Source organism: Miniopterus natalensis, chromosome 18, assembly GCF_054644295.1.
Source record: "Miniopterus natalensis isolate mMinNat1 chromosome 18, mMinNat1.hap1, whole genome shotgun sequence".
NCBI classification, from domain to species: domain Eukaryota; kingdom Metazoa; phylum Chordata; class Mammalia; order Chiroptera; family Miniopteridae; genus Miniopterus; species Miniopterus natalensis.
In genome coordinates this window covers 38,372,202-38,393,445 of record NC_142098.1, presented here as the reverse complement: position 1 = coordinate 38,393,445, position 21,244 = coordinate 38,372,202, and the positions used below count along the sequence as shown (strand labels likewise).

The following is a 21,244-nucleotide window of genomic DNA, read 5'->3' as shown; positions in this document are numbered from 1 at the left end:
TGTAAACAGTAATTCTCCCCAGATGGAACTATTTTCCTCGCTTAGAAGCAGCCGGGCAGGGGGCATGGGCAGGGCTGGGGGTGGAATTCTGAGGTCCTCAGGAGGTCTGGGGGAGCCTGGGGGAGGCTGACACCTGAGGACAGCTTGAGGCCCTCAGCGAGGCCACTCCTGTCCTCCCAGGTGTTTGCCCTGCTGGGACCATGCCCATGACCTTCGCCCTCTTCCTCCTCCTGAGCCAGGCCACCTCAGACCCATGCTACCATCCAGGGGGCCGCCCCCGCTTCTGCCTCCCACCCGTGACCCAGCTGGCTGGCATGGCGGCCTCCTGTCCCCAGGCCTGCACCTTCTCCACAGGGGCCCAGGTTAGCCCCAGGGCCACCTGCAATGGCAATCTGACCCTGGCCCTGGGGGGCTCCTTCCTCCTGACTTCCGTCAGCCTGCGCTTCTGCACCCCAGGCCCCCCAGCCCTGGTCCTGTCGGCCACCTGGGCCACAGGAGGCCCCTGGAGATCGCTGTGGCGCAGACCTGCCTGGCCTGGGGCCTTGGGGGGCCCTGAAAAGGTGACCTTCCGCACCCCGCCAGGCTCTAAGTCCAGTGTGGTGGCCAGTCATCTCCGAGTGGAGTTTGGGGGCCGGGCAGGGCTGGCAGCAGCTGGAGTGAGAGGACGCTGCCAGTGCCACGGCCATGCCGCCCGCTGCGCTGCCCGTGCCCGGCCCCCCCGCTGCCGCTGCCGCCATCACACCACCGGCCCTGGGTGCGAGAGCTGCCGCCCATCCCACCGAGACTGGCCCTGGCGACCTGCCACACCCTGGCACCCCCACACTTGCCTACGTGAGTTCTGGGCCCACTCTCCCCACCCTCACCCACCACCAGGACCCATGACTCCCTAGCAGCTGGTCCCTTGTCCCTAAGGAGCAGGATGCTCTCTCCCACCCCAGAGCTGCCAGCTCCTTGCTTCTCCCCTCGCTGTTCTCCGGCTGGGTCCCCTCTTCACCTCCCCTCACAGCCTCTCACATCTCTGCCTGCCCAGCATCTCTGCCACCCCAGACTTCCAGCTGCCTACCTGCCAATCAGGGGGCTCCTGTCTCTCCCTGACAGGAAAGACTAACATGGCCTGGGGGTGCAGCAGGGCTCATCCTGGGCCTGGGAAGAACCTGGGAGTGGGGGAGGCTGTCCCTCTGAGAATCACCACACCCCCAGGTAGAGCTGGGCACTGCCCTCTAAACCTGAGCAGGAGACCCACAGTGTTGTGATGGAGAAGGGTGGAGGCAGACAGGGTGAGATTAACCCCTGGTGAAGCTGCAGGCTTTATAGCAGTGGTGGCCTAGACCCCTTTCCCATCTGAGTTTTCCAGAGAAAATTAAGGTGACAGGGTCACCCTTGGGTCAGAAAGAATCCAAAGCTCACTAATTACTCACTGATAATCTGAACAGCATTCCCACCTCTAACGGAGATCCCCACTGAACAGGGAGGAAACCAAGGCTCAGAGAGGCAGAGTCATTTTCCCAAGAACACACAGCTATCTCCGCTCCCTTGTGACCTTCCCACTACTCCTCTGAGTCCTCAGGACCTGCCAGTCCAGGCCTCTCAAACCTCTTACAGTCCAAAACTCCTTCAACCTCTCCAAGGAGTGGTCATGAACCCCCTGCATAGGCATCTCACTCTGGGATTCTTGCTAGAAATACAGATCCCTGGGCCCAGCAGAAGTGCTGGAGGTGGGCCCTGGAATCAGTGTGGTTCTTTTTCAACGTTTCCCCAGTGATTCTGATAAGTAGTAAGATTTGAGAGCCACTGCCTTAGAAAACCTGAAGTGCTCTCAGGTTAATGCACACAATCTCACAGAATCCTGTGAGCTATGTGAGAAGCACTGGAGTGGGGTTGCTAAGAGCACAGACTGGAACCGGAAGGCTGGATTCCCATCCTGCCTCTGACCACTCTTTAGCTGAGTTACCTTGGTGCAGGTGCCTTCACCTCTCTGTGCCTCAGTTTTCACATCTATAAAATGGGGATGATGATAGCCCCAACCTCACAGAGCTGCTGTGGGAATTCAACACACCAGGCACTCAGCACATGGCACCTGGCACATGGAAGCTCTAAATGGGCAAGTCCATACTCTGTGGCAGGCCCTGTGTTAAACACTTTATATCTATTAGTTTTTATTTAAACTTCATGAAGCAGATATTATAAATGTCATTTTACAGCAAAGGAAGCTGAGCTACAAAAAGGAGAAGTCATATGCCCAAGAAACACAGTGGGACACGAACACCAGGGTCTGACTCCATAGCCCACGCCCAGAGCTGCCACTCTTCTTTAAGCCCCCTGGTTCCACACAATTGAGGTTCATCAGTCCCCTTGGGTTTACCCGGCTCCAGTCCAGTGCCCCCATTTTAAAGATGAGAATGAAGAGGTTCTGAGATCCAGGCTTAACCAGGTACCCCCTGGCAGTCTCTTTTACATTGTACCCACAGTCTATTTCCTGAGGGCAGTGGGGGGAAAGCTGGGGACAGGAAACAAAAGCATGGGTCTGATGGGCTCCATCTTGCCCCTAGCCTGTTCCTGCAACCAGCATGCCAGACGCTGCAGGTTCAACTCTGAGCTGTTCAGGCTGTCAGGAGGCCGGAGTGGGGGTGTCTGTGAGCGATGCCGCCACCACACAGCTGGGCGGCACTGCCACTACTGCCAACCAGGGTTCTGGAGGGACCCTAGGCAGCCTATTACCAGCCGCAAAGCCTGCAGGGGTGAGTACAGTCTAAAGTCCAGCCTAGGTGGAAAGGAGGCAGGACCAGACACCTGGGTCTGAGGGAGGAGGGGCCTGGGGAATTAGGAAGGAACATCTAGGCCCCAGACACCCCACATTCCAGATCCTCTCTTCATATAGCCTGCCAGTGCCACCCTATTGGGGCAATAGGTGGCACCTGCAACCAGACCAGCGGGCAGTGCTCCTGCAAGTTAGGGGTCACCGGCCTGACGTGCAACCGCTGTGGTCCTGGCTACCAGCAGAGTGGCTCCCCCAGGATGCCCTGCCAGCGTGAGTCCTGAGGGGCCACAAGTCCTAAATGGGGTTGGAATGAGACATCACAGATCTCCAGTAGACAAGTGTGATGAGGGTTCGGTCCCTGGGATGGGAGCTAGAGGCTGGAGGCCAGACTCTGGGTTCTTGGGGAAGTGGGGACTGAAATTCCAGTCTCCTTGGTCTTGGGGAGGAAAAGGTTGAGAGTCTAGACTCCTTGATCTGAGGGAGGAGGGGGCTGGGGGTGCAGACTCCTGGGTCTGAAGGAAGAAGGGGCTAGGGATTGGGACTCAGGTCCTGGGAAGGGCAAAGGATGCTTGCCCTCTTGTGCCTTAAGGGAAGAGATGGATGGGGGGTGGGGGGGAGCAGGGATTAAGGTTAAATTTCTCCTTTGGTCTCTCATAGGAATCCAAGAGGCAACAACGACCCTTGCCACGACCTCTAGTGCTTACAGCTCCGGTAAGACAGGCTAGTGTGGAGATCCCTACCAGCAAGAGGGATTGGGATGGGCTTATTGATCCCTGTCCATCAAGATGGAATGTGGGGATGGGCAGGGGCAGAATGCTGTGGTCCAGGCCTCAGGAGCCCACTGCAGACAGCCTGACCCTCCCCAGACCCTCAGTGTCACAACTACTGCAATATCTCGGACACCAGGGTACACATGAGCCTTTGGAGGTACTGCCAACTGGACTATGGTGAGTGGTGGGGAGAAAAAGGCCCGTGGCTGCATAGGTTCCCGATGACATGCCACCCCCTTCTCTGGTCTTCATTTTCTCATCTTAAATGGGAAGGGGTGTTAGACTCTAAAGGGCCCTTCCTAATATAGGACTTAATGCGACAGGAGACAACTGGGAGGTAGGGGCAGTGGAAAGGGGGTGTTCCCTCTCCTCCTATGCCTCCTCTTTCCCTATGTTCTTGGCCTGGCCCAGTTTCACTCTCTCCCTCAGCCTGACATGTCTGAGAGAGAGGTGGCCTCCTGGGGATGGAAGGAGAAGGGGGAACTGGTTGAAGGGAACAGGCCCTTGCCTTGCCTTGCCTACCTCAGGCCCCCTGCCTCCCTTCAAGCGCCCATGTCTGCGCCTCCGCCCCATTCCCACAGACTCACCCTTTCCGACGTGAGGCCGGGACCCGAGGGGGCTCCCAGCTACCCGGCTGAGATCCTTCCTCCCCTCAGTTCTCCACGCACAGGTGCTGGCGTCTGAGGGGGTGGGCCCGGCGTGGCGGCGGCTGGCCTTGCGCGTGCTGGCCGTGTACAAGCAGCCTGCGCGGCCCGTGCGCCGCGGCGGCCAGGAGGCCTGGGTGCCCAGCGCAGACCTGGCCTGCGGCTGCCTGCGCCTGCAGCCCGGCGCCCACTACCTGCTGCTGGGCAGCGCGGCGGGCGGCCCCGGCCCGGACCCCGCGCGCCTGGTCCTCGACCGCCATGGCCTCGCACTTGCCTGGAGGCCTCGCTGGGCCAGGCCTCTGCGGCGCCTGCAGCAGGAGGAGCGAGCGGGCGGCTGCCGCGGCCCGCGGCCTCCAACCCCGAGTCCCGGGCCCCAGCACTAGAGCCCCACCTGCAAGGCCTCGAGAGCCAACCAGTGCACTTAGAATAGACCCTGAGCAGAGGCTTTTACCTCGATGGCGCGTCCCTTGAGCCAATCAGATGCCGTGCAGCTCCTGACGTCATTAGCCTGCGCCAGCCCCGTGAGGGCGGCAAGGCCTGTTGACCAAAGGCGACAAAGTGCAAGCGGGACCTTTGGGTCCCTGGCTAGGACATTTGGCCTGAATCCTGTGCAGCTAGTCTCATCAGTAAAGTCTTAAATCTTGAGGAACTTTGGCTACAGACCCCTAATCTGTGCTGGGACGGTTTCTGAGGGGCAAATGAAGAAGGCCTCTGCAGAGCCCAAGTAGGGCTGCCGCTCCCTGACAAAATAGCCAATCCGGTGAGAAAGCTGATATGACGTCACTAATTGCTGGCCAAACTGTTGCCTACGGAGCGCGTGAAAGCCAGCGGGCGCGGGTGGCGGCCGAAAAGGCGGGAATGTGTTTCCTTATCAGTTCCAGCTCGTAGAGGCCACCCGCATTCCTTGGCTCATGGCCTCTTCTTCCATCTTCAAAGCTATAAATGGCACACACTTAAAATTTCTTCTGACTCTTCTTTGTCCTCACATCTTTTTCTGGACCACAGCTGGGAAAGGTTCTCTGCTTTCAAAGGCCCATGTGATTAGATGGGACCCACCTAAATCATCCAGAATAATCTCCCCATCTCAAAATCCTTAATCTTCCTAACTTCTGCAAAGTCCCCTTTGCCATGTAAGGTCACATATTCACCAGTTCCAAGAATTAGAGTGTGGACATCTTGGGGGGGCCTACCACAGCTGGACATGGGTGAGCACTAGAATTTTCCACTACATGGCTCTGCTCAAATTTCACAGCATCAGAGAGGCCTACCCTGACCCACTTAACTAAACAGAAGCTCCTACCAATCATTCTCGTTTCTTTGTCCTGTTTTATTATTTTTTTAGCACTTATCAACTGATGTATTAAATATTTGTCATTCTGTTTACCATTTATCTCTTCCACTAGAATGTGAGCTCCATGGGAGCAGGGATTTTGTTTTCTTCATGGCTGTATCCCTGGTATCTAGAAAGGCGCGTGACACATGGTACATGTTCAATAAATACTTTTTGAAAAACTGATCAATGAATGGTCTAACTTGCAACCCAACTGAACCTGAAGTGATGCCTCAAACATCTGTATTATTAGGAGTCATAGTAAACCCCAAATAACTTTGTCTTAAGACACAAATTTATTTCTCTTTCATAGAAGAGGTCTGGAGATGGTCAAGCCACCAAGAACCTACTAGCTTTCCTCTCCACCATCTTTAGAACGGTCCTTGTCCCCGTGGTCCAAGATGGCAGACAGTGCTCCAGCCATCACGTCTGTATCCATGCAGCAGAATGGAGGAAGGCAAAGAAAAAAGGCCAAAAGGCCCACACAGCTGACTTATAAGGATGTTTGCCAAAAGTTGCTACACAATTGCTCTGTTCTCATTGGCCAGAAGTTAGTCACATGACCACACCTAGCTGCAAGACAGGTTGGAAACATAGCCTTTGATGCTGGGCTATCTTGCACCCAGCTAAATAGGATGTTTTGGTGACAAGGAAAGAAAAGAGAAAGGATATTTAGGAAAATTAGCTTATAGGGTTTGTGTCAGACCCTCAGCCAATCAGAACCCAGAATATACTATGACATCACGTGGTGCTAGAGCAGCTTTTTGGCATTTCCAGGAAAAGAGTGGCTAAGATTGGAAGTAGTTGATGTCTGGCCATGACATTCCATTCCACCTTCTGCTGCCCTGACCCTGGATTGTGTCTGTTTTGTTCCATGCTGTTACCACAGTCCCTAGAACATAATAGGTACTCAATAAATATTTGTTGAATAAAGAGGTGGGTCCTTTTTTTATTATTATTATTTATTGATTTTGAAAGAGAGAGAGAGAGAGAAAGGGAGGGAAAGAGAAACATTGATTTGTTGTTCCACCTATTGATGCATTCATTGGTTGATGGTGGGTCCTATTATTATTCCCATTATACAGATGAAGAAATTGAGGCTCCCAGGGGGACTCCGCCTTGAGATGAAGGCAGGGATCAAACCCAGGTGTGTTTGGGTTTGGCCAGAATTCTTAACCACATCTTCAATGAAGAAACTAGCTCAGAGAGGTGAGGAGTCAGCAACCATTACACAGCAAGCAGTTGGCACTCAAATTTAGTCTCTAGAGCTGAGCTGTCCAATACAGGAGCCACATTTCAATTTAAATTAATTAAAATTAAACAAATTTTAAAATTTAATTCTTCAGTCGCATTAGCCACATTCCAAGTGGCTGGTGATCAGCATACCGAACAGAGCAGATACAGAACATTTCCACCATTGCAGAAAGTTCTATCAATGGCACTGTCCCAGGGACCATTTTCATGAAGATCATGGGCTCTGGAGCCAGACTGCCTGGGCTCAAATCCCTCTCTGCCTCTCAGTTTTCTCATCTATAAAATGAGGGTGATGATGATAATAATGGGAAGTAACCCACAGGGCATAGTATGAAGATTAAATGAGTTAATATGTGTATGTCATGGGCTTAGAACAATGCCTGGCACAGAGTAAGGGCCATTTGAGTTTGTTGTCATTAAATACACAGCGGCCACATCTCCCCGAGAAGAGGAGAGCCCAGAGGCTAGGACATAGATCAAGGAAGTTTTTCTGGGCTCCCCAAGGAAGTAGGAGTTGAGAGCAAGGAAAGAGGGGTGAAGAGGCCAAGAGGGGCTGTGGGAACCAGGCAGGCCTGGACAGGCCTGACCCTACTGCCTCCCACCCAGGGACTGGGAAGGTAGGAGATGAAAGTAAGGAGTAGGCAAGCCCCATATGTTCCTCATGGCCCAAACTTTGTTCCCAGCGCCCGAGACCAATAGGCGTGAAATCCACATCTGGGACCCACTTCCAGCATGGTCATTCCCTCTGCCTCGGGCACCAAGCCCAGTCTGTCTGTGCATTAAAATGGAGGCGCCACAGGTGGCTTCCTGAGCTAAGAGGAGGCCCCTGCCTACCTCAGCATTGCTAATGGCTTCCTACAAGAGCAGACTCTGTAGTCCATAAGAGTCTGAGTAGTAATTTGCCCAGCAGAGAACTGGGAAAGAGCCCCAGTTAGAGGCAACCATTTTTGCAAAGGTCCCAAGGCCAAAGGCCAAAGGGCCTGGTGTGGTAAAAGAAGAGAGATGAAGCTGGAAACTAGTGGTGTCTAGATCATGGGGCGCCTCTAGGGCCAGGCTGAGGGCCTGGGTTTTTCCTCAGGGGCACTGGGGAGCTATGGGAGGTCTATGAGCAGGGATGGGAGGCAGAGCCAGTTCTGAGTGAGAAACAGTGAGGTGGATCATTGAGGTGGATCAGCTCACTGGAAGAGCCCAGAGAAAGCCTTGAACTCAGCCTGGAGGTCAGGTAACTTCCCTCAGCTAGACTGCTCCAAAGTTCCCAACCCTCAGAAACCGTAAGACAACAAATGTTTGTTGCTTTAAGCCACTAAATTTCAGGGCAGTTTGTTATGAGGCAATGGGTAATTAATACACACCTTTCTTTCTCGTGCTCTCTCGTCTCCATTTCTGCGCTCTCTGGGTGTCTCTGTCTCCTCCATCTCTAGGTCCTTAAACGTCCATTTCCAGTGCTCTGTCTTTGCTGCCTCTTTCTGATGCCCTTATGGGCAGTTTGTCTGTCTCGGGGCCTGCCTCCCTCTGCGTGGGCCTGTGTCTCTGCCTCCCTCTGCGTGGGCCTGTGTCTCTGCCTCCCTCTGCGTGGGCCTGTGTCTCTGCCTCCCTCTGCGTGGGCCTGTGTCTCTGCCTCCGTTCCTCCCCGCTGAGATCTCTTTCTCTGCCCGAATATCTCTGTTTACAGATGTGCTCGCGTGCCCGCCTCTCCTCTCCGGCCTCTCTGTCCCTGGCTCCAGGTGTGTTTCTGCGCCTCTGTCTGTCTCTCCAGGGTTTGCTGTGCCCCCGTCTCTCTCTCTTCTTTCTGTTTCGGTCTCTCCGCACCCGCTCCTGCCGGGCAGCCTGTTTTTCCATCTCTAACCTGCGGGTGGGTGTCTGCCTCTGGGTCTCTCTGCTTCTCTCTCTCTCTGTGTCTCTATGTCTGTCCCCCGAGCGTCTGCACCTTCTCCCCGCCTCCGTCCGCAGCTCATCCTGGGTCGCCGCCTCTGTCCCTCTCTCTCTCACTCAGTGCGTGTGTCTCCTCCCATCTGCAGCCCGCCATCTCCCTCCGCCACGTCTCTCCGCAGCTACCCCAGGCTCGCCTTCCCTTCCAGCGCCCCCGCACCCCGCGACCTCCCCGCCGCGCGCGCCCGGGCCTTCCCCGCTCGTCCTCCCCGCCCCTCGCTCCCTCTCCTGGTCTCTGCCTCCCCCTCCTGGTCAGCGGCCCTCACCGCACCGCAGTCCCCCAGGGGATCCCCAAGCCGGGTTAAGGCAGCCCCTGGTGGAGGCTGGAGGGGAGCACCCCGCGGGGGCTGCGGGCGCTGGTGCAGGTCCCAGTCAGGGTCTCCGAGAGCAGGGGGACCCCGGCTCCTCCGGGGTCAGGGCGCTGAGCACGCAGACCTGGGAGGCTTCTCCCAGCTCCACCTTAAGCGCCCCCCTTCCCCCTTCTGCGGAGGATGGGAACTGCCAGCTCCGGCCCCAGGTGTCCGGGCCCCCCCCCCCCCCACGGCCCCGGCGACCCTTCGAGGTACCCAGCCCCTTGGGCACCACACACACACACACACACACACACACACACACCCCAGCCCGAGGAGTGTTCGCTGCTGTGAGAGCACCCGCCCCCGCCCCCGCCCCCCAACAACCACAAAAAAATTAAATAACGCTGAGAGAAGGAGGGGGAGGAGGGAGGAAGGGACAAGAGAGAAGAGAGAGACAGAGAAACAGAAGAGGCAGGCGAGGAGGAGGGAGAGAGAAGCTTAGGGGGGGAGAGAGGAGGTGAAGAGGGAGAGAAGGGAAAGAAGAGGCAGGAGCAGAGGAGGGAGAGAGAGGGAGGGGGAGGTGAGAGAAGCAGGATGGGGACATGGAGTTAGGTGGTTTGGGAGAGCTTAATGAAAAGAGCCAAGAGGGGGTGTGGGTTAGAAACCGAGAGGTAACCTCAGGCAGAAGCAGCAGGCAGAGAGAGGAGTAGAAAGATCAGGAGGCAGAGGGAGGCTGGAGGGCTGGGGGAAGGCGAGGAAGGAGGAGAGGCAGAGGGAAGGAGAGAGGAGTGGGTTGGGGGGATCTCAGTCCGCGGCTGGCTTGGTATTTGGGGAGCCGGGACTCCCCGTGGGGAGAAGAGGAAGGCTGGGAGTCCTGGAGGGACAAGGTCCCACAGAGAAGAGAGGGAAGAGCTGAGAGAGGGGCCGTGGCACTGGGAGGGGTCTCCCAGAGGCCTCCGGGGGATGGGCGGTGCAGCCAGTCTGAGCGCCCCTGGAGCGCTGGTACTCTGGGCTGCACTGGGGGCGGCAGGTAAGGCCTGGGGTCGGGGCTGGAGCTCCTGAGGGAGGGACGGGGGTGGAGGTGCCAAGGAGAGGGGTTCAGGCTTCTCTCTCCCCAGCTCACATCGGACCTGCACCTGACCCCGAGGACTGGTGGAGCTACAAGGATAATCTCCAGGGAAACTTCGTGCCAGGTGCAGCCAGGGAGGGGACCCAGCAGTCCAGGCCCGGGGCACCTCCTTCCTCGGACCCAGGAACCCTCTCCTCCCCGGGAGTCTCAGCCCCTCCCTTTCTCCCTCTGGAGTCCAGTCCAGCCTCTGAACCTCAGTGGCTCACCATGGGACATTATACATGCGCATTTCAAGTAGTGAGTGGGAGTGAGTGGAAGGAAGGGGGGAGGGATGTGGAAGAGTGTGAGTGTGTGTGTGTGTGTGTGTGTGTGTGTGTGTGTGTGTGTGTGTGTGCAGGGAAAGCGGCGGGCAAGTCCTGGCTCCTGCTAGGAACCAGAGGCTCAGTGACCCCCTCCCCTGCCTTGTCCAGCCCTCTCTTGCAACTCCTCTCCCCAGTACATTCATTATCCAGCTGTGCAGCAGGGGAGACTGAAAGAACTACAACTCCCATAGGCTCTGGGGCAGACTGGCAGTGAATGAATAGGCTGGCAGCCCTAGGGCCTGCTGGGAGTTGTAGTTCCTTCCCTAATGACTTCATTTAAGATCGGTTCGATCAAGGAGAGTTTTCGCAGTATTAGAGGGTCTTAGGAAACTCCGCCAAGATTCTTCTAGGACCCAGGATTCTGGATCCCAGCCCCGTTCTCCCTCAGATCCAGGAGTCCAGGTCCCCAGCCCTTCCTCTCCTGGGATCCAGGAGTCCAGACCACAGCCTTCTCCGCAGATGCCAACATTGGGATCCAGTCGGTATTTCTGACTCCCTTTGCTCTGCCTTGCCTCTTCCCCTGCCCCTAGGGCCTCCGTTCTGGGGCCTGGTGAACGCAGCCTGGAGTCTGTGTGCGGTGGGGAAGCGGCAGAGCCCCGTGGATGTGGAACTGAAGAGGGTTCTTTATGACCCCTTCCTGCCGCCACTGAGGCTCAGCACTGGGGGAGAGAAGGTAAGGGGACTGGCGGGAGGGGTTACCAAATCCACTGGGGTGGGCATGAGTGGAGGCTGGGGTGGGCCCTGAGGTGGGAGGCCAGCCTTGGGGAATCAGGGCTACATGCTGGGTGAAGAGGAGGCCCCTTCCACCCTAAAATGGATCACTCTCCCCACACATGGCTCACTGGTCTCCCCATCTCTGTAGAAACAATGGTAAAATGATGTTTCCCACACCAGTCATTGTCTTAAAAGCTTGTTAAGCCCTCTAATCCTCACAGCAACCCCATGAAATTGGTTCTAATATTATCCTTATTTTATAGATGCAGAAACTGAGGCACAGAGAGGTTAAGTTATTTGCCTGAGGTCACACAGCTAGAGGTGCGAGCACTGGGACTCAAACCCAGGCAGCATTGTCCCAGCTTCCATGCTCTTGCCCATTTTGCAGTACCATTTCTCATAAGAGCCAGCACCACTCTTCACTCACCTTCCCTAGCTAAAGGCCTTGCAGCCATTCCCTTCCTGTTTTCTCCCTCATTCCCATTTGCAAAGTGGCCCTTCAGTCTCCCTGCTGAGTATCTTTCAAATCCTTTCACTTGTTTCTGCCACTGCTCCCACCATAGTCTTGCACCTGGGCTGGTGCCATAGCTTCCTTGCTGGCCTGCCTCTCTGCCTCCTGCAATCCATTCTCCACTCTACAGCTAGAGAGATGTTTAAAAACACAAACCAGATCCCATACCTCTCCTGTTCAAAATCCTTCTCTCAGAATAAGTAATAATAGCAAACACTTGCCTGGCACTGTGTTATATATACTCAATTATTTAAATAAAAATACAAAACCCCATAATTGCACATCTGGCTCCCATCACCATTCTCTCCTTTGCTCATGGCTCTGGCCCCACTGGCCTCTTCACTGTCACTAAAATAGTCCACCTCAGGGCCTTTGCACTTGCTGTTCCCTCCTCCTGGAATGCCCTTCTCCTTGCTCTTTGAAACTAACCCCTACTAACCTTTTAGGTCTCCATTCAAATGTCTCCTCCTCATGGAAGCCTTCCCTGACCTCCCCATCCACTTTAATCTAGGCCAGATTTTCCATTACACTTTCTCATAACCCCCAGCTCTTCCAAGCTGGAGCATAGGATATAATTAATTAAGCAGTTACTCATGTGAATCAGTATTTATTGTCTGTCTCTGCCCAATCAGAACACAGCTTCATGAGGCCCAGGATTGTTTACTTGTTCATTGTCTCTTCCTGTTATCCATGGCACATAGTAGCAACTCAATAAATATTTAATTAAGTAAATTCACCAACATTGAGCACCTGCTATGGACCAGCACAGAGCCTGGAAAGTCACTGGTGTTCAAACTAGGCTGAATGATTAAATGCTTGTTGGAAGCGGGAAATGCAGGAGTGGAAATGGGAGGAAAGAGATCTGTGTCCCCATGTCACCTTCCACTTCTCCCACAGCTCCGGGGAACTCTGTATAACACTGGTCGCCACGTGTCTTTCCTGCCTGCACCCCGGCCTGTGGTCAATGTGTCTGGGGGTCCCCTCCTTTATAGTCACCGACTCAGTGAACTTCGGCTGCTATTTGGAGCACGTGATGGAGCTGGCTCTGAACACCAGATCAACCACCAGGGCTTCTCTGCTGAGGTGCTGGCCACTGACTTCTGACCCTTGCCCCAATCGACCCAATTCCTCCCACCTCACCCTCCACTTAATGCCTCAGCAAATCATCCCCAACAGAACTGCACCCCCCCCCCCCGCAATAATCCTTAACCTGACTTGAGACTCCCAAAGGCGCAGAGCTGCACCCATTCTCTCCTCCTCTTCTGCTGGGGAACCCCACTCCCTGTATTTCCCTCCCAGGTGCAGCTCATCCACTTCAACCAAGAACTCTATGGGAACCTCAGCGCTGCTTCCCGGGGCCCCAATGGCTTGGCCATTCTCAGCCTCTTTGTCAATGTGAGCCCAGGCAAGATTCGGGGGAGGGAGAGAAGGGCTGGGCACTGAACTCTGGGGTCTGAGGAAGAGGGAGGCTGGGAGGCCCAGACTCCTGGATATTGGGGGAGGAAGGGATGGGAGGCTTGGATTTCTGGGTTCCTACCTCCTCACCTCGCATACCCCTACCCACACAGGTGGCTGGCAGCTCAAACCCATTCCTCAGCCGCCTCCTTAATCGTGATACCATCACCCGCATCTCCTACAAGAGTAAGTTCGTGGTGCATTGGGGAGGGGGGGTGCACATGAGGGGAGCTCAGAGGGGAATCCCTTTTCACTGTGGCATAATATGCCCACAGATGATGCCTACTTTCTTCAAGACCTGAGCCTGGAGCTTCTATTCCCGGAATCCTTTGGCTTCATCACCTATCAGGGCTCTCTCAGCACCCCACCCTGCTCTGAGACTGTCACTTGGATCCTCATTGACCGGGCCCTGAATATCACCTCCCTCCAGGTGACCCTTGGTCTACCCTACCCGCCCCCCCCTTGCCTCACCCACCCTCCTTCCCATGTTGACTGGAAACTGCAAAGGTCAGGGTCAGATGACCCTTGGGGCTGGGGTGGAGCTGAGTAAGGCCCCTCTCATCCACTCCCTGGGACAGGACTTCCTGTGTGACGTCACCACCCCTCCCCTCCCGTGGCAGATGCATTCCCTGAGACTCCTGAGCCAGAATCCTCCATCCCAGATCTTCCAGAGCCTCAGCGGTAACGGCCGGCCCCTACAGCCCTTGGCCCACAGGGCCCTGAGGGGCAACAGGGACCCCCGGCACCCCGAGAGGCGCTGCCGAGGCCCCAACTACCGCCTGCATGGTATGGTCCAGTCTGCACCCCCCACCACATCTTGGTCTAACCCCCCTATGTGTCTCCCCTTGGTCTGTCAGTATGATAAAGTCCTACCCTCTGCTGCTGCTGTATGGTCCAGCCTCCTGAGTTCTCAATCGCTCCCCCCCACCCATGTGTCAACGTGCTACAGTCCACCTCCCCACCATAGACCATCGCTGGTCCATGATTTGTCTTTCCTCTTCGCTGCTTGTAACTTGCAACTTGGTATATATCCCAAGATCCAGGGTTTCTTTACGGTACGAATAACTATTGGTCCGTTGTTCTTATAACTATGGCTTTCCAAAGTGGTAGAATCCAGATCCATTTTCTGTTTCCATGTGGTATAACCCTATGCTGTTCCATAACCTGACAGCTCCCCCCTACCTAGAATCAAATGGTTCAATCTCCTTCCCTTCCTACTCCCTCCTCTCGGTTCAGCCCTGAGATCTAAACCGCCACCTCTCTGGCTTCTCAAACATGGAACAGTCCAGGTCCCCCCTCCGCTCAAAAATACGTTCACGTAGTTCAGCCAGATGCTGAAACTGAACGTCCCTATTCTACCTTCCTGCTGCCTCTCTACGGCTCGGCCCACTGCCGGACCATTTCTCCCAGCTTCTCAACCTGGTATATTCCGATTCCCCCTTCTCAGCCTCCGGGTGGTAGAGCCCTACGCGGCCCAGCCCCCGCCCCCTGCACGCCCCCTGCGCAGTCCATCCTACCGTGCCCTAAACTAACGTCCGCAATCGGTGTCGTATGTCTTACAGTGGATGGTGCCCCCCACGGTCGCTGAGACTCCCCATCGAGGATTGCGCCTGCCCTTCCCAACCCTACCCAAGAGAGGAGGGGAGTCACCCCGAAAACAAGCTATTAAAGGGACCGAATACTTCCTGTTTCTCAGTGGTCTGATTCTAGGCGCGGCCGGCTATTGGAGAATAGCGACTTTCTTCTAGAAACCAATTTCCCTTTTGCTAAACCTCACTATTCGGGTTTTGGCTTCCTGTTTCCCAAACAGTCGTTTGGATATGCGGCTCCTTTAAGCCGCCCCTTTCCTCCCCCCTTACCCACTCTCCAGGTCAGGCAGCACGCGCAGAGCCATGTGCTTCCTCCTCCCGCCTGCCTCATTGGCTCGAACTGGGTCACGGTCCCGCCCCCAGCTCCGTCTCCATTGGCCAAATGTAGGTCAGGGTCCCGCCTCTCACCCAAAGGCCAGGCAACTTCACGCACTGGGCCCCTCCTGCATCCCGGGCCTTGGCGGATCCAGGGGTCCCATTGGCTGTGCGTCTCGAGGGGTAGGGACGCAATTGGCCAGCACTTTCAGCCCGAGGGAGGCACGGGGCTGAGGTGCCTGGCCCAGGAGGCTGGCGGGGCAGGGCATGCGCGGGCGGGGGCCGAAAGGAGGGGTGTTCGCTGAGGCATCGGGTGTTTTGGTTTGGCATTTTTTTTTCCGCGAAAGAAGTTTGCTTTGGCCACGCCTCAAGGCGGCCGCCTCCTCCTGCCCCCTCCCCCGCCCCTCCGCGCACACCTCTTGGTGCAGATTGCAAAGCGCCTTCGGTTGAGAGCTGCCGATTTTGAAGAGCCAGGCTCGCCCACCTTGTAGAAGGAGCGCCTCGAGTCCCCATAAACCCTCTGTTGCAAAGAGCTGGCTGCCTGATTTGATCACTCCCTCACCCAGACTGCATGGTCTCCTGGGACCCTCTAGAGTTGCACGTTTCTGCAGCGAGGACTGCAAATCACCGTCGCTCCTAGGATTTGCACTGTTCTGGATACTGGAATCTTGCAAGCTACGCTCGCCCGCCCCTGGGCAGACACTCGCCCGAACCACAGGAGTGTACCGCTGACTGGCAGGCCAGCTCTTCGCCTCTCTATGAGCCCGTAAGCCTGCGGGCAGGTGCCCGGCGATGGCGCGGCCCGTGAGCGACAGGACCCCGGCCCCCCTGCTGCTGGGCGGCCCGGCCGGGGCCCCCCCTGGCGGGGGAGCGCTGCTTGGGCTGCGGAGCCTTCTGCAGGGGACCAGCAAGCCCAAAGAACCAGCCAGCTGTGAGTTCTAGCCCCCACCTCGCCCAACTCAGACACCCTACTCCCTTAGGGACTCAGGTGCTGGGGAGGGGGGTCCACAGCTACCCTCTACGTTCGGAGAAAACATCCTCCCAACCTTTACCCATTTAACTTAAGGTGTTTAGGTCCCCAGATCTCTCAGCACCCACGACCCAAAAGTGCCGGCCCTCAAGCCCGTCAAGCCCAAGGACCCAGGAGTCCAGGCCTCCCTCCCCCCCAGTGTCCTCATCCCGGAGGACCCAAGAATCTAGGCCCCATCCCCCTCTTCCCTTTGGTTCCGAGAGTCTGGACCCCTGGGGTCCAGGGAGGAGGGAGGGGGTGTGTCTGATGCTCACACGGTAGTGACACGGGCTTGGGCGGGGCCTCTTGGGGTCACATGGAGTCTAGGGATGAGGAATGTGCCCCAGGAATAGAGCCCCTTCCTGTCCCTTACAGAGTGTGGGGGCAGGGAGGCCGGGGTACAGTGCGCAGTGGGGGGTAGGTTACAGAGGAATCACAGAGCCTTCTTTTTTCTCTCCTGTCCAACCCTCCACCTACCTCTGTCTGAACTTCCGTCCCTCTTCTATGTCTGTCCCTTACCGGGTCTCTGTCCCTATCTCTCTCTGCATCTCTGACCTCCCCTCTTTCTGAGTTTCTCTCCCTCTCTCGGTCTCTGTCCCCCTCTCTGTGTATCTGCCGCCCCCGTCTCTGACCTTTCTCTATGGGTCTTTTTCCCTCTCCGAGTCTCTGTCCCCTCCCTCTCCGGTCTCTCCCCAACCCCGTCTGTCCCCTCTTTTTCTGGATCTCCGTCGTGTGGGTCTCTGTCCTCCCTTTGCTCTTGTCTCTCTGACTCGGGGTCTCTTCTCCATGTCTACCTTCCTCTCCCTCCCTGCCCTGCCCGGTCTTCCTGGCCCCCAGGTCTCCTGAAGGAAAAGGAGCGCAAGGCGGCTCTGCCGGCAGCCACGGTTCCCGGGCCGGGCCTGGAGACGGCGGGCCCGGCGGATGCCCCAGCTGGGGCGGTGGTGGGCGGCGGGTCCCCCCGGGGGCGCCCGACGGCCACGCCTGGCCCGAGTCTGTTAGCGCCGCTGCTGTGGGAGCGGACGCTGCCCTTCGGCGACGTGGAGTACGTGGACCTGGACGCCTTCCTGCTGGAGCACGGGCTCCCACCCAGTCCGCCGCCCCCCGGTGGCCCGTCACCCGCACCCTCGCCCGTGCGCACGCCCGCACCCTCCCCGGGGCCAGGCTCCTGCGGCTCGTCTTCTCCTCGCTCCTCGCCGGGGCACGCCCCCGCCCGGGCTGCCCTGGGGGCCGCGGGCGGCCACCGCGCAGGTGCAGCGGCTGGGGCAGGGCCCTGGGTGGGCGGGACTCAGTTTTCAGTGGCGGGGCTGCGCGACACCCGGGGCCAGTCGGTGGGAGTAGGCCCGCGCTCCTGGATTCTGGACCCCTAGTTGAGAGATGCTGGGAGAGATCAGATTTGTGTCCCCTAGTGGATCAACGACTGGGTCTCCAGGATCCGTAAGAAAGGAGTGACTTAGGGCCCCGAATTCCAGGAAGTCTGCTTAGTGGGGCGGTAGTGTGGACTTTTCTGTGGGATGTGGGGACTCGTGGAACCGGGACTAGGAGCCCAGAATACCGGAGTTATATAGTGAGAAGTGGACTGTACCCCCATATTCTGGGCGCGGAACTGGTGGAACTGGGATAGGACGGAACTCCTAGACCCTCTACTGGGGAGGTGAGGGCTGGGCACAGACTTAGGTTTCTCCACACATAAGGGACTGCCAGCTCTGGTTTCTGGGTACCCCTTCGGAGAGGGGCTAAGACCCCAGGCCCTGCAGGCCAGCAGGGGGGAGAAGGCCGAGGAGCTTCATTCTAGGTCCTCTATTGGGGTGAGGGTCGAGCTTCCTATATTGCAGGCAGAGGAGGGGCCTAGGATCCCAGAATCGTGTGCACTCCAGTGGAGAGTGATTAGGGCCTTGGGGAGAAGATGGAGGGAGCCGGTTCTCCTGTGTTCCCCAGAGAGCAGGGGGGACTGGATCCTTGGAGGTTGAGAGGTTCGAGCTGAGAGACCCGAGGGAGCAAGAGGAAAGATGTGCTCCCTCTGGCATCTTGGGGTCTCCAGGGTCGGGCAGCAGGTCGTGGATTCCTGGACACACCTGCCACTGGTCCGACCTCCGGGCAGAACCAGGGCCCTCCCCCTCCCAGCCGCACACTCCCGCGCCACGTGAGTCCTCCCCTAACCTCCTCCGTGCTTCGCGCGCACGCGCGGTCACGCGCGAGGGGGCGGGGCTTGGGGAACGTGAGGGCGCCCGTGGCCGGCGGGGTGGGGAGGCCGGGTGGGGAGGAAGCAGGCGTCGGCACGTGACTAGGTCCTGAACTGGTGTCCTCAGCTGACCCTGCTTGCTGGTCCTTAAAGGCACAGGCCGCCTGCCCCTCTTGAACCAACTGCCTGGGGTCGCAGAGCCCTTTCCGTTTCTCTTCCCTAACTCCTGAGAGCTAATAGTTCTTAAGAGGTTTTTAAGGTCTTTTCAGCGCATTGGATTCCTTTTTCCTGAACAGCTTGGAGTCTAGGTGTTGGTCAGGGATTCGGTAAGGATTCAGGCTAGTCTAGGGGGATGAAGCTAACACAGACTCTGAAGGCCTGAGATTTTAGAAGCAATAGCTCAGACTCAAGTGTAACTTAGGGCAAGTTAGGTAATGATTGGGCCAGTTTCCCCGTTTGTGAAAGGAGCTCGTTCCATGATTTCTAAGCATCTATGGCTTAGGGAACCTTCATATTTTATATTAGGGAGGTTGATCCCTGGCAAACTTTATGTTAGCCTTCATTGTGGTGGATATGATACCTGAGTAGGGGATAGCATCTGGGAACCTCCTCCCCCAAATAACTACACACTCAGGTGATATATTCTACTTCCCCAAGGCCTGACCTCTCGGGACACACCCAGCCCTGTGGACCCAGATACCGTGGAGGTGCTGATGACCTTTGAACCTGACCCCGCTGATTTAGCTCTGTCAAGCATTCCCGGCCATGAGACCTTTGACCCTCGGAGACATCGCTTCTCAGAGGAGGAACTTAAGCCCCAGCCCATCATGAAGAAGGCGAGGAAGATCCAGGTGCCAGAGGAACAGAAGGTGAGCTCCACCAGATGTAGGACACAGGCTTGGCTAGTACAGCCCCCACAGCCAGGGTTCCTCACAGTCAGGCCTTGGTTCTTACTAGGATTAGCTCTAGGTTCTCCTACAGCCAAGGATCAGTCCTCCTTAGCCATGTGGTGCAAGGGGTCAAAGTTTTGGGCTTAAGATTTATGAAGATGGTATAATTATGGGACAGACTCAGCCAGCCCTGCTGGACCAGTTGTAGACTTGGAGCTTCAGTCATCCAAACCCAAACCCTTCAGTGGGGCAGGCAGGCTTCAGGCTCTGTCAGGCGCAGATGCTAAGGACAGCATTTTTTAGCAGTAGGGTATCAGTCTGTCTCTTAGCAGCCAGCCAGCCACGCTGGGGCTTGTCTTTTGATCTCTGATTTGAGGCATCCTTTGGGGTGATCACATCAGCCTAGGATGCAGACTTTGCCAGTCCTCTAGACCTTATTTCCTGGGTCTAAACTGCCTCATAGGCAAGAGGCCTCAGGTTCCGATTGGCAGCCAGGGCCATATTCTGATTTGGGTGCTTTGGGCAGTGACTGCATCTTTCTAGCACTTGGCCTCCCAATTCTGGGGTCTCCCCTAACAAGAGGTCCCTGGGCTTCTCTCAAAAGACTTTGCCATACCTTCATGCAAGACACAACTACTCAAAGCAGCTAGGACCGGCCTACAAGCCCAATCTAGATCAGTGATTTCTCCTGACAGAGGGCCCTGTTGCAAGGGACTGGATTTGCCCTAGCAAGCAGGAACTAGGCTTTAATTAAATGGGGGTCAAGAGGCATCTTTCAGAACTCTGGGTGCTCCTTGGTAAGAAGTGGTCCTCCTCCTCAACCCAATTCCAGGACTAGAAACCCTGGGCATAGCCGCGTGGGGAGGTCTCAAGATAGCTCCTTCACTAAAGGACAACTCTTCAAGCCACCAGGACCTGTTGGGTAGGGGGCAACTCCCTGGCCTCTATTCAAGGCCAGTAGGTCAGAAACCAGCTGCAGTCTTTGGGACCACTTAGACTTCACTTTTGATGAGGAGGGATGAAGTTGCCTTGGCAACCAGGTCCAAAGGGACTAGCTCTGAGATTTTATGGGACATCAAATCCCACCACTAGGGAGGCTAGACTTTCCTTAGCAACCAGGATCTGGAAAGGTAATGTATAGGGCAATGCTTTTCACTGGGATCTCTCATGCCCTGAAGGCCCTGTTGCTAGGGAACAAGCATCCTTGCAGCCAGGAGCAAACTGCAGGCCCTTTGTCAAGTGAGGAGGGTGGGGTCTGCTTTGCACACTGGAGATTTGAAGCCCAGTTGTTTGGGGTGGAGGCCTCCCATGCCTTAGCTGTTGCTAGGGGCCTGCTCTCCTTAGCAACCAGGGCCCTAGAAGGGCAGACTCTTGGGTACCTATCTCAGGGGAGACCCGGTATCCTTTAGGCTCCACTGCTGGGCAAGGAGCCGTGAAGGTCCTTTAGATTCTCTCTGGTCCTTGAAGGAACAAGCAAAGCCACTCCTCCCTTCTCTCGCTGTGTCGGGGGAGCCCCTCGGGACCTCAGTGCTTTCCCACCTCCGCACCCCCAGGACGAGAAGTACTGGAGCCGGCGGTACAAGAATAACGAGGCAGCCAAGCGGTCCCGCGACGCCCGGCGGCTTAAGGAGAACCAGATATCGGTGCGGGCGGCCTTCCTGGAGAAGGAGAACGCTCTGCTGAGGCAGGAGGTGGTGGCCGTGCGCCAGGAGCTGTCCCACTACCGTGCTGTGCTGTCCCGCTACCAGGCCCAGCACGGAGCCCTGTGAGGCTGCCCCCACCCGGCGGAGTTCTACTCCGCCTCACTCAGACTTGCGCCCTGACACCCTCTTCCCTCCCCATCCTGTGGTCCACGGGCGGGCCAGCTGGGTGCCCCAGGGATGTGATGATGCAGATAAATACATTTATATTTTTAAGAAAAAGCGAGCCTCCCCCCTCCCTTGAGGGGGCGGGGAGGGTCCTCTGTGTGTGCCCATGGCACGTCAGGGACCCCACCCTCCCATCGCCTCCGTTAACACTATCCTGAATAAATCTTGATAACCTTAGAGCCAGCTGTCGTGGGGAGGAGGCAGCTCCCTGGCCCCAGTTCAAGGCCAGGGGGTCACACTGGCCGCAGTCTGTGGGCAGGTCTGGGCTTCAGGCCATGAAAGTCAGGAGCTCCTGGAAGTCTGAT

At 56.7% G+C, this 21,244-nt stretch overlaps 3 protein-coding genes across 4 annotated transcripts; all 3 read left to right on the top strand.

The window, feature by feature from the left end:
• The first annotated feature begins 200 nt into the window (after positions 1-200).
• NTN5 (netrin 5) lies at positions 201-5,801 on the top strand. The gene is made up of 6 exons (XM_087826807.1): positions 201-831; positions 2,550-2,738; positions 2,879-3,028; positions 3,416-3,469; positions 3,625-3,705; positions 4,185-5,801. Exons 1-6 carry the CDS (start codon positions 201-203, stop codon positions 4,553-4,555), a joined length of 1,476 nt encoding a protein of 491 aa, XP_087682933.1. The 3' UTR covers positions 4,556-5,801.
• A 4,117-nt stretch (positions 5,802-9,918) lies between these two features.
• On the top strand, positions 9,919-15,806 carry CA11 (carbonic anhydrase 11 (inactive)). Of its 2 annotated transcripts, none has more exons than XM_087826805.1 (9): positions 9,919-10,008; positions 10,097-10,171; positions 10,940-11,082; positions 12,532-12,717; positions 12,934-13,029; positions 13,203-13,275; positions 13,365-13,519; positions 13,710-13,875; positions 15,634-15,806. In XM_087826805.1, exons 1-9 carry the CDS (start codon positions 9,942-9,944, stop codon positions 15,723-15,725), a joined length of 1,053 nt encoding a protein of 350 aa, XP_087682931.1. In that variant the 5' UTR covers positions 9,919-9,941; the 3' UTR covers positions 15,726-15,806. The 2 variants fall into 2 exon arrangements, with proteins under 2 accessions (XP_087682931.1, XP_016061484.2); XM_016205998.2 differs by lacking the exon at positions 15,634-15,806 and adding an exon at positions 14,652-14,727.
• On the top strand, positions 15,701-20,919 carry DBP (D-box binding PAR bZIP transcription factor). Its single transcript, XM_087826806.1, has 4 exons — positions 15,701-15,924; positions 16,840-17,250; positions 18,839-19,050; positions 20,625-20,919. The coding sequence occupies exons 1-4, from the start codon at positions 15,786-15,788 to the stop codon at positions 20,838-20,840; spliced, it is 978 nt and encodes a 325-aa protein (XP_087682932.1). The 5' UTR covers positions 15,701-15,785; the 3' UTR covers positions 20,841-20,919.
• The last annotated feature ends 325 nt before the right edge of the window (positions 20,920-21,244 follow it).

Coding starts and splice junctions, on each gene's coding strand:
- NTN5 (XM_087826807.1), top strand. CDS start 201: ATGCCCATGACCTTCGCCCTCTTCCTCCTCCTGAGCCAGGCCACCTCA. Junction 3,029..3,415: donor CCCCAGGATGCCCTGCCAGC/GTGAGTCCTGAG, acceptor GGTCTCTCATAG/GAATCCAAGAGGCAACAACG. Junction 3,706..4,184: donor GTACTGCCAACTGGACTATG/GTGAGTGGTGGG, acceptor TCCTCCCCTCAG/TTCTCCACGCACAGGTGCTG.
- CA11 (XM_087826805.1), top strand. CDS start 9,942: ATGGGCGGTGCAGCCAGTCTGAGCGCCCCTGGAGCGCTGGTACTCTGG. Junction 10,172..10,939: donor CCAGGGAAACTTCGTGCCAG/GTGCAGCCAGGG, acceptor CCCTGCCCCTAG/GGCCTCCGTTCTGGGGCCTG. Junction 13,876..15,633: donor CCCCAACTACCGCCTGCATG/GTATGGTCCAGT, acceptor CGTCGCTCCTAG/GATTTGCACTGTTCTGGATA.
- DBP (XM_087826806.1), top strand. CDS start 15,786: ATGGCGCGGCCCGTGAGCGACAGGACCCCGGCCCCCCTGCTGCTGGGC. Junction 17,251..18,838: donor CGCGGGCGGCCACCGCGCAG/GTGCAGCGGCTG, acceptor TACTTCCCCAAG/GCCTGACCTCTCGGGACACA. Junction 19,051..20,624: donor AGGTGCCAGAGGAACAGAAG/GTGAGCTCCACC, acceptor CCGCACCCCCAG/GACGAGAAGTACTGGAGCCG.